The sequence below is a fragment of the Lupinus angustifolius genome, chromosome LG08 (genome assembly GCF_001865875.1).
Source record: "Lupinus angustifolius cultivar Tanjil chromosome LG08, LupAngTanjil_v1.0, whole genome shotgun sequence".
Taxonomy (NCBI): Eukaryota; Viridiplantae; Streptophyta; class Magnoliopsida; order Fabales; family Fabaceae; genus Lupinus; species Lupinus angustifolius.
In genome coordinates this window covers 5,827,265-5,844,678 of record NC_032016.1, presented here as the reverse complement: position 1 = coordinate 5,844,678, position 17,414 = coordinate 5,827,265, and the positions used below count along the sequence as shown (strand labels likewise).

The window sequence follows — 17,414 nt, the reverse complement described above, 5'->3', positions numbered from 1 at the left end:
TAGCTGCAACAGCTAATTTGACGTACTGTATATAAATATAAATAAGTATTTGGGGTTTAACAATAACAACAATGAACTTTTATCCAAATCTGAGGATTAATATGAGGATATAGGAACATATATATCCAAAACTGAAACTTAATCTTTTATGATCCTTTTATGATTTTGATTTTAGATAGGAAAGAAAGAAATAACAAATATATTTGATGACTCTTGAATCTTAAATATTCTTTTATTTTCTTTCAACATTCAACCCACAAACTAATGTTAAAGATTAAATAAAAAATATAAAATTACTTCTTTCATCCAAAATAACATACTCTACACTTCAATAAGAGTAGCTTTAGCTTATCTGGTCCAGACCCCTCCAATAAAGCTAGTCACATTGCCACAGCTCATAGCTACAAGATCAACTTTTCTCTTTTAATACTTTACAATATTTTGTTTTTTAATGTGGAAACTTTAGTGGTACCCTTAGTATTAATCCTACCATACCAGTTCATGTGTACAGTCTGTCAAACATCTTTGTTTCTGCTTTTTCCTGTGTAAAACTAGTTCTTCTTGTTCCTAAAGTTGAACCAGCTTTCCTTCTTTTTCCTAGAAGTTGTTGCCAACCATATTATTCTTTACTCTAACTTTTTTCTTTATTTGTTTCTCCACTACAAGTTAGTACTCTACCACTTCTAAGCATCACTTTTGCAAGCTTGTGTCATGGCTAGTGAGACTGTTGCTTCTGATCATGCTTCTGCTACTGATGAGGTTAGTTTCTTTTCCATGTTTTTAATGCTCATATGATCTTGAACTTCTTCCTTTAGGTTTTATGGTCAAGTTTATATATCTTTACTAAGTGGATAACTATGAACATATTTTCTTGGTGGGTATCTTTTTTACCTTTAGTCTCAGTTAGACATATAGCTTCAAAAAACAAAAGGTTGTGATCTGGAGTGGGTAGATGTATACGGTCATACTCTTATAAGTGAAGAGACTATTTCGAGGATTTGAACTACTGAGTTTTTTGTTACAAGGCAAACAATTTTACGGGTATGCCGAGGATCACCTTCTAGATATATATAACTTAAATTATTTGTAAAAATGAAAAAAGAAAATGGATTTGACCAATATATCTGTCCTGATTCAACAAAGATATTCTCTGGTAGATATTACACCTTACTATATATAGTATGCATATATTGATGACAGAAAAAAGTATGTCCTTTAAATATGGATTTGGTGCCCAATAAAGGTGGTGATATTTGAAATAGAGAGATAATTCGATGAAATGTTATCATGTTCAATGATTCCCTTCCTTTCACACAGTTCTTTTGTTCTGGAGTGTAAAGCAAGTTATGTAGATGCCACTTTTCCAGTATTTTGACAATATTGTTGTGGAGAATATTTTCTGCAAGCTTGAAAATGATGAACAAACTAAAGAATTGAATAGCAGTATTACAATAGTATACACTTTCATGCCAATTTCCATAGGAAAAATTACATTGTTTTAAGGGACCAGATTTGAGATGAAAAAACTATGATTTATGTGCTTTATTTTTGGTATTATCCTTATTTCCACTGCAAGTTTTAAATTGTACCACATTTCATAGTTTACTTTATTTGTGTATTTATGTCTACTATTTGTTAATGCTTAAAATGTTTTAAGTTCACATCTTCAATGATCACACTTGATTTATTTATCAATGCTTTATCATCTTTATTTTATAGCAAATAGTGAACAAGGAAAAGAGCGAAGCTATTGCAGATTTGATCACTTCGTTAGCCGATGAAGATGAAGTGAAACATGACAAACCAGAGGATCCAAATGGAGGTCATACAGCCCCTTCATCCAAGACCGAAGACGAGACGAACGGCAAGCCTGGTGTAGTTGAGGTTCAAAAGTCTGATGATTCTCCAGCATTGGAAGCTTCTGCTGAAGATAATCTGAAACATGACAAGATTGAGGATGCACAAACTCCCGCAGCCACTCTGTCTAAGACAGAAGAAGACCCGAAGCCCGAACCTGCTGTTGTTGTAGAAAATACTGATGATCCTGTGTCATTGGATGCACATATTGAAGACAATCTGAAGGAGGAGAAAGAAGTGATTCCTGATTCACATACTACCGATGATGCGGGCAAATCCCAGCCGAAAGAGCCACCATCCACAGAAACTACTGTGGAAGAAACAGCACAGCAGCTACAAAAGGAACCTGTGGAAATAGAGGAAGAGAAGCAACCAGAGAAAGTTGGCATTCCAGAAGCATCAGATGAAACCATTGAGAAATCAAATAATATAGCTGAGGATATTCCTCAAACAGAATCTGAAGCAAAGGTAGTTAAAGAGGCTGAAATTTTGGAAACAAGTGGCCAAAAAGAAGAGAAGCCTAAGCCTATAGTTGTGGCAACAGAGGTGCAGGAACAAACACAAGAACCAGAAAATGAACCTGAAGAGAAACCACAAGAGGCTGAGCAACGAACTACGGTTACAATTCCTGAACTGTCTACTGAAGCCATTACCATAGAGGAAAAAACAAGAGAATTTTCAGCAGAGATATTGAAAGAGGCCAATGAGTCTGAAGCAGTGCATGCAGAAACAGTGAAAGCAGAACCACTGGTTACTGAAGTTGAGGACAACCCAAAAGAACCGGAAAATCAAGTACTCGAGAAAAAGGAAGAGGAGCAGTTAAACACAGTTGAAATAGCTAAAGTACCATCTACAGAAAGCAGTGAGGCTGTAGAGGAAAAAACAAGTGAACCGGAGGTATTGAAAGAGACTAACAACCATGAAGAAGAACCTGCAGAAGCAGAGAAAGCAGTGGCTGAGTTTACTAAATTTGATGAAAATTTAACTGAACCAGAAAAGGAATCATTGGTTATCCCTGAAACAGAAACTGTGGGTGATACGGTTGAAGTCCACCATCCCGAAGAGGCAGACATTGAGGTGGTGAAAGAGACTGATACCTCAGAGGCAGAAGCAGTGCCTGAAGAAGCAGAGAAACCAGGTGATGAAATTGTGGTTCACCAACCCATAGAGTCAGATATTGAGGCAGTGAAAGAGACTGATACATCACAGTTAGAAGTAGTGTCTGCAATAGAAGAAAAACCAGAACCTGTGTTTACTGAAGTGGAGGAAAAGCCAAGAGAACTGGTAGAAGTAGCTGATGATGTCGGGGAAACTAGTAAGGAAATAGAGACCAAGCATGAAATCTTGCTTGATACTAAGATTGAGGAGACTTCAAAAGACACTATCAAGGATCCAATACCATTGAAGGAAGACAAAACTGACAAAGAAGAGGAAACTAGCATCACTGCAAACACCGAACAAGTTTCAGTAAATGAGGAAGCTCAAGCAGACCCGGAAAATCTGGTGGAACCTTCTCTTGAAGTTGCAAAAAAGATTGCTGAAGTGGATGGCAAGAAAGAATCTGGCTTCACTGATGTTACTGAGGGGGTGTCAAAAGATGAGGCTTCCATTTTAGAAGTTCCTAAACCAGATTCGGTTGATCACGAAGCAGAAACTGGCCTTAAAGAAGAAAGAGAGTATTCTGTTCCTACCAGTGTCGAGGAAAATGTTGTTGGTGAAAATGATTATAAGAAGGAACCAGAAATACCTGAAGCTGCTCAAGAATCCTCAACAAAGGATACGAAACAGATTGAGGCGAAGACCCCTACGACCGAAGATGATGAACTTGCAGTTGAAAACGTGAAGGAGGGACATACCGAGGCGAAGGTGGATGAAATATCTTCAGGTGTAAGTGAACCTGTTAGAGAAACATTGGCATCTAAGTTTGAACAGGAAACTACTAAAACTGAAGTGGAAAATTTGGAGAAAGAACAAACCGAGGAGCCTGTGAAAACCGATGCTCAAGTTCCAGAAGAAACCACCAAAGGAAATGATGCAGCAAAAACATCCTCCAAGGACTTTCCAGAAGAAATTCCAGCTAAGCCAGTTCAGAAACAATCACATAATATCATATCAAAGGTAAAACAGTCACTTGTGAAAGCAGGGAAAGCTATCATTGGAAAATCTCCATCTTCCAAAAACCACTCCACAGAGGCCAAAGATGATATTCCAGTCAAGTAATGGGATGGAATGAATAACTTTGCAGAATTTCAAATTGTTGTTTAGTTTTCGATTGTAGCAGTGCGTATCGTTATATAGCATACTTGTTAGTTTGCATACATTATGATTTTCTATTGAATTTGTTTGATTGCAAATAGGTGTGCAGAGTGGATTGTATATAGAAGATGGTGTAGGCCATGATTTAGGCAGTACTGTAAAATTTGATTGGTGTGTTCTGCTTTGTTCATTTGGATATATGCATTGTGTTCTTGATTGTTGTTAATGAACAATGGAAGCAAGTTTAACTCTGTTGTGTTACTATTGATTGCTTATTACATAACTGTCTGAATTCTTATATACTCATTTTGCTTATTAGCTGAGAGAGTTCTCATCAATCTTAGCAGGTTGGAGAATAGGAAGAGTGGGAATTGAAAGGGTGAAAAAAGATATCTAGGAACTGCATAGTTCTTGTTAAATCATTCCATGAATGTGAAAAATATAAGAGTTGACATTCTCTTCCATTTCTATGCCCAAATAGGTGAAATAAAGACACAGAATACTGACTAAGAATACTTGTGGACTAATGTTTCAAATTGTGGTTGTGGTGACCCGCACAACCGCATCATATCGCAATTGCGGTGTGATACTGAATCACAATGATGCGCGACCGCAATAGGCAGCAATGCAACTGCATAGAATCAGGCCGCAACGCAACCGCTCGGGCTACATCAGACCGCATCGATGTCAAAAATATATTTTTAGTCACAAAATGATTGATACCGTAACAGCTGCATCACAACGGCTGCAATGACTACAATTATAGTAACTACAACCGCAACCACAATCATGACTACAACCATAATTTAAAACATTGTTGTATACTTTTCAATAAACTTTATTAGAAATTAATAAGACTTCGAAAAGGTGAGTTTTTACAAACATCATCATCATTTGAGATTTTGAGTCCTTCCATGGAGACTTAATCCATAACCAAAAAAGATAAAACTTTCATCTTAACAAAATCTAAAATCTTTTAAGGATGGAAGTAGCCACAAAAAAGTACAAAGGGCATATTTGAGGACACATTTACATCTTTATCTATAGATGACTAATTGAAGGTATAATCTTAAATAAACATAATTTTGTATTTATTAATTCAAGTTAAGCAAATCAGGGTAATCTTAAATAAGCATAATTATGTATGTAATTTAAGTTAAGCATGCCAACAATTTCAGGATTAAGTCTTATGTCAATAGAAAAAACACAAGATGGGTAAGAAAGAAAGTGGGTAAAAGATATTTTCCAATACTAAAAAAGAAAGTATATCAAAAGCAAAAAGAAAAAACAATATAGTGTACCACTTTTATCATTCAGGTATAATTGTGATGACATATTTACCCTTACAAAAGGGTAGAAAAGAAACAAATTCCCTCTTTAGTGAGGATTCCTTGAGAAAGAAAGCAGGCTTTAGTGTTGGGAATTAGGCATAGGCTTTAGCATGACAACCAAAGTAGAACATAAAGGGGGATGCAGGCATGAAATGTCCTTTTTAGTTTAATTAGGCTAGGCCTAACCCTTTTAACTTTTTTCTTCTTCAAAGGGAAGGACCCCTTCAGCTTGTTTTTAAAATCTATAATAAAGTCATTATCATCTTGGAAAGCTGAATTATGGCCTATCAAAGCTTTGTTCCCTACCAATTTTATTTATTATTTACTCATTCAACAACTAATCCTAGAGATTTAGATGTAGATCATGTAGATTCACTTATACCCAAACCAGTGAGTATCAAACATGGTCCTTCACCTAAAGTTTAATTGCCAACCACAAATGACAATGAAAGCAATAAATATTAGTAGTAGATGAAGCAAACTTGAGAAGAAAGATGTAAATAGGTCTTGCTAAGCAATAAATAGTTTGATCAACTCTAAAGTTTGATTGTTTTTTAGTTGGATTAGCAAATTATGGCCTTGTAACGAAATTGGGCTAACATTGGGGAGAACACATAAACACTGTGCTTGGTTTGTACAGAAAATTGGGGGAAAGAAAAGGAGAGAAGAGAAATGGGCTAGTTTTTTACTCCATCTGTATAGGAGAGAAAATCTGAGTGAAGAAAAAAGAACCTTAGGCCTGCGCACAATATTTTCTAGGTAAATCACAATTTTACCCATAAAGAAATTAGGATACGTGTGTGCTTTTTGTATTATCATGGTGGGGCTGGGGAACACAACAATGCAGGGTTGGTGGGAATATAATATAATTAATTAAAATTAATATGTGAAAACAATGTATAATATATGGATTTTATATGTTATTATTGTATCATTTATCATTTTTATTATTATAAATGAATGATAGATAATATAATGAATATGTATAATTATTTACACTGATATCTATATATATTACACTCAATTAATATTTTAATATAAAAAATATATTTACTTTATAATATTTATTATAAAATTGTATGTGAAATGTATGTATTAACATTGTATAAGTTGCATACATTATTATTGTGTTGTCTATATCTATACTTAACAATTATTAGCTCATTAAAAACTAATTCACATGATAAATGATATAATAACTATATATAAATTTATTTAATAATAATGGTCAATATTACCTCAATAAAAATAATATTTTTGTAGATGGCAGGGACATTTATGTTATTTTATATCACTGTGCATCCTCCTTCATTTCTTTTTCCAAATTGAGTTGTCGGTTGCACATTGTGCACTGTAACTTGAAGATCCTACATTATTTAAGAAAATAAGACGAATGAGGCAGCACACGTATTAGTTGCCGATTCAGTCCACCTAACAAATGTCACCTTTTTTTTAAAGGAAAGTAATTCTCCAACTAAACTCTTCTATCCGTAAAGAATTGATATATTTTATAATATAATATTTTATTTATTAATGATGATGGGTTCATAAGTTATGTATGTAACTTTTGCTTGTGACTAATAAAATTAGTAAAAATAATGTAATAAAAGAATATAATATTATGGGAATGGATATCTCCTTGTATAAGGAGATAAGTTATCTCATTCTGCCAGTGAAATTATGACATGTGTCATGTTTCATCGTTTTCTATACAAATATTTTAAAAAAAAAACAAAATAACACACATATCATATTTTTATTGGTTAGAGAAGATAAGTTATTTCTTTATACAAGGAAATACATTATTCTAATATTATTCATTTGAAAAAGAGTAGTTTTGAATATTTTATATTATTATGTAAAAATTGATATACTATAAAAAAATATGGTTTGGTAGAATTTTTTGGGACAGAGATCTCACGACAGGTGAGGGATTGGTTATAAAAATGGGATTGAGTTGGCAGAGGACGACACCGTTGAACATCTCACACTCTCTTTGGCTATCTTTTACCTTTATTCCTTACGGCCTCTCCAATCCACATGCTCTCTACATCATACCTGCGTTGTTCCCACCACTCAAAGGATAAATTTCATATTATTAACGCATTTTTTAAAATATTCTGCTACTTTCACATAATCTCACATACAATTAAATATTATTATTTTTACCTTATTTTATTTAATCAGTTATTTTTTACTTCAGGATTCTGTCAATTTACTCTCTTGCCATTACAAACTGGCCGAGTAAGATTCGACTCTACCCGTTTATCCGGCTTGACTCAATTATGATTGAACTCAAATAGAGTCGAGTCTTATCGAGTCTAGGATCGTGTTCGAGTTTTAAAAGTAGACACACTTAATATTTATGGTTGGGTAAGGGACAAACATGACTCGACTTGGACCAATCACATAGTTATTTACTCATTATGTTTGTATTGTCTTTATCCAATTATGTACAAAGTAATGACATATCTTTAATTGAAAATATCATTTATTCTCTAATTCTTTTGTCATATGTACATGATTAATATATGTATATATATATATTATTTCATTTGTGAAATTACATTATATTCATATTAATAAGTAATATGAAGAAGACTTTATCTAAAATGAACATTCAGATCTAGGGTCGAGTCCGAATTCAAAACTGTCACGATTAACATCTAGGGCTGAATTAGTTTCATGTGTAGGATTAGGTCTGAGTTCAAAAAAATAATTCATTTAACAATTAGGATCGAGTAAACAAACCTTACCCAACCCATGATCACAATTAGTACCAACTGATTTCCTGAATTATAAAAGACGAAAGTAAAAATAAAGTTGAAATACTAAATTAAAATAATTTAAGTTGATGATAAAAACAACATCATTTTCTTTCAGTACAATTAACTTGGTTAATGAAACGCGTGATTGTTTCAAATGAAAAGATGCCACGTGGTTCCTTGGACAAAATAGTGCAAGTATCACGTATGGGTTTAATGGTTTATAAATAAGAACCTACCACCCCACTCGTTTTATTGAGCAAGAAATTTGAAGTGCACCATTTTCATTTAGCAAAAGTTCATATAAAAGAGAAAGGAAAATGGTCCGTGAAGGTACAGCTACATGCATAGACATCCTCCTTGCCATCATTCTCCCTCCTCTTGGTGTCTTCCTCAAATATGGCTGCAAGGTAATATGTTTTATGTCGCTATCCGATTTTCGGTTGGAAGTTTATAACATATCAACTTCTTTTTTTCCACAATAATTTACTCATAATTTTAGTTATGTGTGTGAATGAATTGTGAAGCCTATGATTAACTAACATATACATGGTTGATTGTTTCTTGGATGTAGGTGGAGTTTTGGATCACTTTGGTGCTAACCCTTTGTGGATATCTCCCTGGAATTATTTATGCTGTTTATGCTATCACCAAGTGATCCATCGCACTTTATCTTATGAGAGTAATCCTTCGAATCATTATCTTATTGTTCTTGTAAACAATTTTTATTTCGAGGACTTTATTTTAGGTGTGAATATTTCTCTGCTTATTGAAAATTCGAGCACATATCATATAATATTTGTATAAATGTACTTGATTCAAAATAAAGTATCTATAATTAAGAATGAAAACAAAAAATGTGGCGTGGGTGTGGTTTTCTTCCAGCTTCATGTATTTGGATAGAGAGAAGAGAAGGACATATTGGTCTCTAACTGATTTCATGCTCATTTTTTATGCTAATAAATTAGTAATAATTGTGATAAAAGGAATGTAAAGTGGGGTTTGCTTTGTATTACTTTTGTTGGTGGACCTTCTAATTTCACCGTTGGAATTATTGCTTTTGTTGACAGGTGACAGTGAAGTCAAGGGTGTTTATGTCTTTCAAGTTTAAACCTTGATATTGGTGTTCCATTATATTCAATTCTAGATGGACCACCTTGATTATCCATTCTTGTTATGTTTTGTTTTTAATCTCCCTTGTTTTTAGCTCATGTGGGTGAATTGTGTAGCTTATTGTCCCTAGATTTTCCTCTTTCTCCGTATCAATGATTCAGTTCATATATCTTACCAAAATTGTGATACCTATTACTTTCAAATTAATAAATTTAATTTATTCATATCATATTAAATGCTTTTGACATTTTCTTAACCAGTGAAAGATTGTATTTTTCATTAATCTTATTCATGGGAGTGCTCTTGGATCGTATTCTCATGTCTTGATTAATGATAAAGGTAAAGATAAAGAGCTTGGCAATAAACTTGTCCAATGGAATTATCAAACTATTTTAATTTGACAACATATTCAAGCAGATGATATAAACCATAAATTAATCCAACCATATAAAGAATATCTACCTGATCCTGGACAAATTAGGTAGTAGTAGTTGGGATGCGTATCAAACTGAAATTGATATACTCTATATGCTAATAATTCATGGAAACATGAAAAGCTTGTGAAAACTCTTGCATATTAGTATATTAGTGAGGTTCGTTAAACTTACCCAACCCATCACCATCATTTGCATTTGAAAACAATACTTCAATAATGAAACGTTGTTGTATTCAAATGATATTGAATAACTAAGAATTTATTAACATCGATCCATCAACTAAACATTGGCATGAACTTTGGAATAGGAGTACAAACTATTCAAGATGTCTTAGAAGTATATAAAACTTATAAAACTTCAACCATATGATATAGAACTTAGAATTATATAAAACTTCAAACTATTCATGATGCCTTTGGAATAGGATTGCATACTGATAATTACACTGCATAAGCATACTCTGTGATTGGATATAATTCATAAATGAGATCATCATTTGTGACAAAAATATGCTAGTACTGCATTATCTTAGAAACTTTGATTCTGATCCCCTTATCATCATCCCAAACAATAAGATATATGTTAAAGTAAATCAGCAAGGGACACATTTTAGGAAATTAAGTAGACCAATTTATATTGCTCAACAATCAATGCTATCATCCTTTAAACTGCCATTCCCTACGGCACATGGGGCAATGTGCTTGTGATGTCTGAGAATTCACCCATTTCAGGATACAGTGCAAATGAAACGCGTGATTGCATTGACCCCAAACTGCAAGAAGTAGGGAAATGTAAGTTAGATTAAGTACTGATACAAGTATTCAGTGAATATTAAGCTTCAGCAACAAGAGCATCTTAGAGGCAGTTAAACACACTGAATCTACGGAAAAGGAACACTTTAAACATGCAATTATAGAAGTGGAACTACAAATGATGTTTAGAGTTATCTTAACCTATCTTCATTCAGAAAAAATTGAAAATCCTAAAACTAGCATTTTATAATCTCAACCATTCTACTCAGAAATAAGAGAGGGGCAGAGTGATTCCCCGACCATTTCCAACATGTAGAGAACCCTAAACAATAACCCAAATGCAATAAGAAGAGAATATTTTGTATTAAGGTTAAAAGCTACAAACTCAAAACAAAGCTTAAAAGCATCATCCACACCATTATGATTATTAGCTGAATAAAGCCAGTGTGGTAGTACCTTCCTGTATTAAACAAACAATTTCTGAAAATCTGTTTTCTGAAGCTTGTTGAATACCAAACATTAGGACCACTGTCCAGGGTCCACACATATTCAAGTAGGGTTATTTTGGGGTTCACAAAACTCATGTGATTAGTAGAAGCAACTAAGAAATCATAAACATTTACTCCTTGAGTGGCAAAGAATGTTGAAATATAGAGATTAAGAAATTTAACTAAAAACAATTTAGAAAAAAAAACATAGTAACAGCAACAATATTGAACATGTAATATTATCATTAGCTTACTCAGTGGGCAATCATCCCCGGGGAGTTTACAGTCAGGACAACATCCATCAAAGGCCATCCTACAAATCCCACATGTTTCATCCTGGGCATCCCAAGTCCACGACGAAACAGCATGCCATCTATATTTGACAAAAAGGAATGGCACATTTAGGACGTGTGATTGATTTCCTAGAAAATGAATTGATAGAAAATTGGGACCCTGGCAATTTGGGGAAAATTGAACAATTGAAAAATGCAATGCAAATGAATTTCACACCAGGTCTAATTTTTTTGCCTCTCCTTCCATTAGTATGAATGTCAACAGAAAATTATTTCACACCCACTTTTGTCCTACTCATACAAGCACCATCAACGGAAAATCACAAAGTCAAAACCTTCTCACCCCACTTCATTTTCACCCCTCTCTGTTTTCCACCTTTTCTACCAAGCAAATAAAGTCTAAAGATGAATAGAAACTTCTACTCACTGCAACACAGAACTTATTTGGTCTATCCTTATTTTCACTACCCTCCTTATTTTTCAATATTCACTAACAAACATAACCTTATTCAACTTATATGGAAATATAAACATACCAGAAAGTTTCAGTGTTGCAGAACAAATCAATAACAAACAAGTTCATCATTGTGAGAAGATAAAGAGAGAACATACTCTTTTTAGAAGATCAGCAAATATCCAGATAGAGACCTGTGTTAAGAAAAAAACAATCTTTTTCTCTTTTCTAAAAATTCCCAATTCGTAATATATTGCCAAAAAAATAACCCGAACATATCATTGAAACAAATACACAAACATGTAATGTGCAAAAGGGATAAAAACAGATTGAAGAATAATGGGGTTTTGATAAGGATACGCAAGATCTTGACTTTCATCTTCGCCGCCCCTGCAATAGCAAGTGGATGATTAGGGATAGAGGTTAGGGTTGCGATCAAATGGAAGTGCCAATGAAAAGGTGAAAAGGATTTCAAATTTCAGAGGGAGAGAGGGTTAGTGTGTCTATGATGCACCCACAACTACTGTGTGTCTAGAGTAATATTGTTATAGCTGTTGGATTAAATGAGCAGTATTCGGTGCAAGGGTGGTGCTTTTTGCACCCACTCCATTTCTTCGAGAGAAATATATTATAATACATTATTATTATTATTATTATTATTAGCGTGTACCGTGCATGTCAACCTGCTTTCCTATTGTTTGTAATATGTTGTTTGTAATGTCTAGTTTCAATGATATAAATTTTGTGTATAGTAATTTGTGTTAAATGTTTTAATTTGCAGTTGAATATATTTGATTAAAGCAATTGTTCAATCATATTTGTTAAAAAAATTACATTTAAATAATTAAATCACCCACAAAAATAATTGTGGGTGAAGTGTATAATTAGGGGATAGTAATTAATATTTATTGAATGAATAACCATAATATCGATACATCCACATATTTTCATACATTGATTAAGTGTTATTTGAGATTTACATTTCTTTTAGACTCAAAAACGAACCTTGTGAATATGTTAAAGGATAGAGCATGAAAATATTCAATAAGTACATAAGTAAATAGGTTATATAATTCTCAATTATTTATTCATCAATTCTAAATTATATAATTCAATTGGGTTACTCTTCATTATTGTGAGTTTAAACGCTATAAACATCCAATTAAAAAATTTAGAATAACATAATTTATCAATTCACTCTTGTGTATAACTTACCCGATCACCCATAGATATCTAAAAAACCAAAATAATATCATTGTATGTATTACTATGAGACCAATCATGATATTAGGGATATAGGGATAATCCCCACAATATGGTAATTTCTAAAAAGTTCAACTATCAACTAAAGAACTTGCTATAAAATAGTTTTAGGATCAAGAGATGATGTTTTGAATAAGATTTGGGATCACACGTTTAGCTTTTATTGCTAAAAATTCTACATTTGTATGAAGTTCTAAATCTGTAGATATAGGCTATTTAAAGGAAAGTCAACTTAAAAGTAATAAATGTTTGTTACATGTAAAATATGTAGCACTATAAAAAAAATATAACTTTCTTGAAATTTATAGGAATCAGAACTATTTGAAAACGTAACACTTTATACTCACATTGAGAAGTTATTTATAAAATTCTTACTATATACAACTAATATCTAAGAATACTATTAGTTTCAATAAACAAATATAGTCTAATTCCTTCAAAGAATACTCCGTCATCAATAAAGAAAGATCACAAAGTTCAATTACCAACCAACCCAAAGAATACATAACTTTATAAATAACTTCAAATCTGGCTTACAATTAAGACTCTTATTTTCCAGATTGAGTACATATTTGATGATCATATAATAACATATTGTAGGCTTGATATTACTCCTTCCTCTTCTGAATTGGATGATAATACTCCATGTTCTATTGGACCAGTAGTCTTCTAAACCATGAACCCTTGTTGAATGAAGTTCTTGACAAAAGCATCATCTTCAAATTGCAATGTTATCATGTTATGTAGAAAAGATTACGTGTCCTTTTCCTTTGGTGTCTTTGATAGTGATGTGATATCAACAAAACAGAACATAAAAAATATGTACTTTTAATTGATGACAAATTTCATAGTGCCACTTCCACTTAGTTTGCAAAGCTTGCAATTTACATATAGTTCTTATTCTTATACACATTGGATAAGCACATCTATATAGTAGAAATAACCTATAGTTGTTAAAGTATTTGTTCAACCAACCCATACAATATAATAAACAAATAATTCATGGATGCACGCAACAATATAATGTAGTTAGCCATTTCATCGAACATAATCTAAGCGAAGGAAAATGAAGATGAAAAAGATGATAATGGTATTTAGGTAGGAAACTTAATAGAAGATAAGCAAAATATAAATATATTAGGGAGAATACAATATTATATTTACTATATACTTTACATTTATTAATACATCTCAAAGAGTGAATTGGAAAAAAAATGGATGAGAGGAGTAGAAGTAATAAATAATATGGAAGCTTAACTTCTATTCATGACATGTTCTCCAAATTCCATCCACATCCTCTGGAGAACCTCAAACTACATTATATCAATGTTCTATGTGATGTAAAAGTGCAAAGGAAATTATGCCTTTTACACTGGCCGTTAAAAAGGATGGTAATGTATGTTTAAGACCCCTACAAATTTAAATTAAGATTGTGAAAATAAGAAATTGTGTAAGAGTAAAATATAGAATAAAAAATTATACCATATTGATGGTTAGACAATATATTGACTCTGTAGATGAGTATTAGATTATATTGAGTATTATAGATGAGTATTAGTAACTTAAGCACAAACTAAATCATGACTTGCAATTGTATTGTTCATCATGGTAAATTTACATTTCACTGAAGCCTTTCCCCAATAAAGATATGTTACTTGCATTTTCAACTCTTCATGCCCATGTTTTGTTCTTACACAATCAAACTTTTAAATCCACTCCTATGTACATGTTTGCAATCCCAAACAACAAATTGAATGAATATTATGGAGAAAAGAAAATGCAGCAACTCATAAAAAATAACTATTTTCTTGGGGTCAAAAAACCATGGAAGAATAGAAAATAACACTCAGTAAATAGAACACTTATCATAATTTTGGTGTACTTTTGTGAAGATGTAAATGACTTTTATGAAGGAACCATATCTCATGGAACTCAATGAACCCATATGTCTCTAATCAAAATAAGTCAGAACCCACTTGCATTTAAAAAAGAAGAAGTCGCTTGTAAAATGATAAAGAACATAACATTAAAACAAAAAATCAAAGGGGTTGTTGGGTTGATGGAAAGAGAAAAATAGAATAAAGGTGGATGAAAGAATAATTTTTGTTTTGAATGAAAATGTACAGTTTTAGGGGAACTACTCCTTGCCTGTTGGAATTTCTTTTGGTAGTTATCAGGTCTAATTAAATACATATTCTCTTAATAAGTTAAAAAAATTATAATATAAACTTTAATTAAGGGTAAATTTGGAAACTTAAAATTATACCATGGGTAGTTACCAAGTGTTTTGGCTTTATAAGTTAGTATAGATATTCATCATTTATATTTAATTATTATTTACTCTTCAAGAACTAATATAAATGAATAATGTTGTGACAATATAAAAATTAGAGATGGCAAAAAACCCGTACCCGTGAGTACTCGCGGGTAAAACCCATACGGGTACGGGTCACAAACGGGTACCCGTGGGTATTATAAACGGGTTTTTAAAAATATTCGTAGTACATACGGGCGGGTACGGGTATTATGGTACCCGTTATTTATATGATTAATATATTATATTTAATTAAAATAAAAAATACATTATTCTAACATTTATTACACTATTTATATTTTTTCTCTTTACTTTGTTTACCTATTTTATTGAGTTTGGTGTTGAAACACCCTACAAATATTATTACATGTGTAGAAACACACATGTTTTAGAAAGAAAATATATATTTGTTGTTAAAGAAATGAGAACAAAAAATCACACAAATAGAAAACACCAATAAATTTAGCATTTTTGCCAAATATTCAATCAAAATGTACAAAAATAATTAAGTTTCATCTTATTTGAAACACAATAGAAGTAAAAATTTAAAAATTTATTTATAATAAAGGAAACCCGCAGGTACCCATTATACCCGCGGATACCCAGAAATACACGCAAATACCCACATACGGATACTCGTATGAGTATGGACGGATATGGGTATTATTCTTCTATTTTGAAGGGGTAACGAGTAGCTACTACCCGTACCTGCCCGTGCTCGTTGCCATCCTAATAAAAATCTTTAGATATTACATTATTTTTCAAACTATCCCACTTTGAATTAAAAAAATGTGTATATGGATGGACATGGTAACTTATTTTTTTTTAAAATATTATCCCAATATTTATATGTAATCACTGATGTATATAAATAGTAATACAATAGGTGACTTTATATAAATTTTTATATTAATACTACATTATTCCAAAAAAGAGAAAAAATGTATGTACCAATAATTGAAGAGTTTTATACATTGTTATTGTATAATCTATTATTCGTATTTGATCATTATTGACTCTTCAAAAAAATAATACTATTAAATAATAGATGATATATTGAATGTATATAAATTTTTATGCTAACATGCATATAATTTCAATTAATGTTTTTGGAAAAATATTTTCACTTCGCACAAGGTATTTTCTGTTGTAAAAAATAAAATAAAAAAGGCGGTGTAAAAAGCAACCCATTTACAGGGTAGTGGCAGGAAACTTTACACAACTCGTGTATTTTGACTTCTTTATTACGATTTTGATATAACTTTTTAAAATTACCAGAGTGGTGCACTTTTCACTTTTTCTTCTTAAAATCGTAGACACCATCCATAATTTCACCTTTTCTCTCTCCTAAAGTTATGGATGGTATCCACAACTTCACTTTGTTTCATTTTTTCTTCCCTAAAGTTGTGGATCATATCCACAACTTCACTTTTTCAATTGTGTTGTAGTGGATACTATACACGAGTATTATATACTAGAAAACGTACTACAACATTCACTATTCCTTATTATTTTCTCCTAATCTTACTTCCTTCTTCCTAATCATTTGTTTGCATTCCTTCCTTATCTTCAAGGCAACTATATTACTTCCATAGGTACAAATATTATTATTATTATTCTGAATACTATGATATTTATAATTTTTCCTTTGATGTAGATGACTATCATAAGAGATATTGTTAGTGATTTCAGTGATGATAATGATAACATTGAGTTATGTGGTGATGTTAATGAGGAGGAGGACGATGTTGAGAATGATAGTAGTGAAGCAGACGGTAACATAACATATGTTGCTCCGTCATGTTTTCTTCGTGATACTAATTCTCAGGCTGGTCGTGACTATCGACCAGGATCAACTACTTTAAGGAATGAGTATGATTTAGTTGTTAGGATGCAATTTGTGTAAGAACAAGATTGCAACTAAGAGGGGGTGAATTAGATGACTTAAAATTATAGTAACTTTTTCTGCAAAATGTAAGAGTTAATGTGCAGCGGATAATATTGCAGAAAATAAACAAGTATAAATTAAAGAGGAAAGGGAAATGAGAGTACACAAGTATTTTATACTGGTTCACCTTCTTGTGCACCGAA

At 32.1% G+C, this 17,414-nt stretch overlaps 2 protein-coding genes and 1 long non-coding RNA gene across 12 annotated transcripts; 2 read left to right on the top strand and 1 right to left on the bottom strand.

The window, feature by feature from the left end:
- On the top strand, window positions 348–4,364 carry LOC109354337 (microtubule-associated protein futsch-like). 9 transcript variants are annotated; one of them, XM_019596770.1, is made up of 4 exons: window positions 348–759; window positions 1,720–3,399; window positions 3,442–3,487; window positions 3,527–4,364. In XM_019596770.1, exons 1-4 carry the CDS (start codon window positions 712–714, stop codon window positions 4,075–4,077), a joined length of 2,325 nt encoding a protein of 774 aa, XP_019452315.1. In that variant the 5' UTR covers window positions 348–711; the 3' UTR covers window positions 4,078–4,364. The 9 variants fall into 9 exon arrangements, with proteins under 9 accessions (XP_019452315.1, XP_019452312.1, XP_019452314.1 ...); XM_019596767.1 differs by having other exon boundaries at window positions 349–759; window positions 1,720–3,031; window positions 3,071–4,364; XM_019596769.1 differs by having other exon boundaries at window positions 349–759; window positions 3,442–4,364.
- LOC109353375 lies at window positions 8,445–9,510 on the top strand. Of its 2 annotated transcripts, XR_002108455.1 has the most exons (4): window positions 8,445–8,619; window positions 8,784–8,891; window positions 9,280–9,408; window positions 9,439–9,510. It is a non-coding gene; the product is annotated as an uncharacterized LOC109353375 (long non-coding RNA). The 2 variants fall into 2 exon arrangements; XR_002108454.1 differs by having other exon boundaries at window positions 9,280–9,498.
- Window positions 10,146–11,796, bottom strand: LOC109353374 (anaphase-promoting complex subunit 11). The gene is made up of 3 exons (XM_019595613.1): window positions 11,508–11,796; window positions 11,254–11,372; window positions 10,146–10,531 (listed from the first exon to the last, which is right to left on the bottom strand). The coding sequence occupies exons 1-3, from the start codon at window positions 11,537–11,539 to the stop codon at window positions 10,416–10,418; spliced, it is 267 nt and encodes an 88-aa protein (XP_019451158.1). The 5' UTR covers window positions 11,540–11,796; the 3' UTR covers window positions 10,146–10,415.

Excerpts from the sequence above, each read along its gene's own strand:
- LOC109354337 (XM_019596766.1), top strand. The coding sequence starts at position 712 with ATGGCTAGTGAGACTGTTGCTTCTGATCATGCTTCTGCTACTGATGAG. Across the intron at positions 760-1,719 it reads ATGCTTCTGCTACTGATGAG|CAAATAGTGAACAAGGAAAA; the intron begins GTTAGTTTCTTT and ends TTTATTTTATAG.
- LOC109353374 (XM_019595613.1), bottom strand. The coding sequence starts at position 11,539 with ATGGAAGGAGAGGCAAAAAAATTAGACCTGGT. Across the intron at positions 11,373-11,507 it reads GCAAAAAAATTAGACCTGGT|ATGGCATGCTGTTTCGTCGT; the intron begins GTGAAATTCATT and ends TGTCAAATATAG. Across the intron at positions 10,532-11,253 it reads CGGGGATGATTGCCCACTGA|TTTGGGGTCAATGCAATCAC; the intron begins GTAAGCTAATGA and ends TACTTCTTGCAG.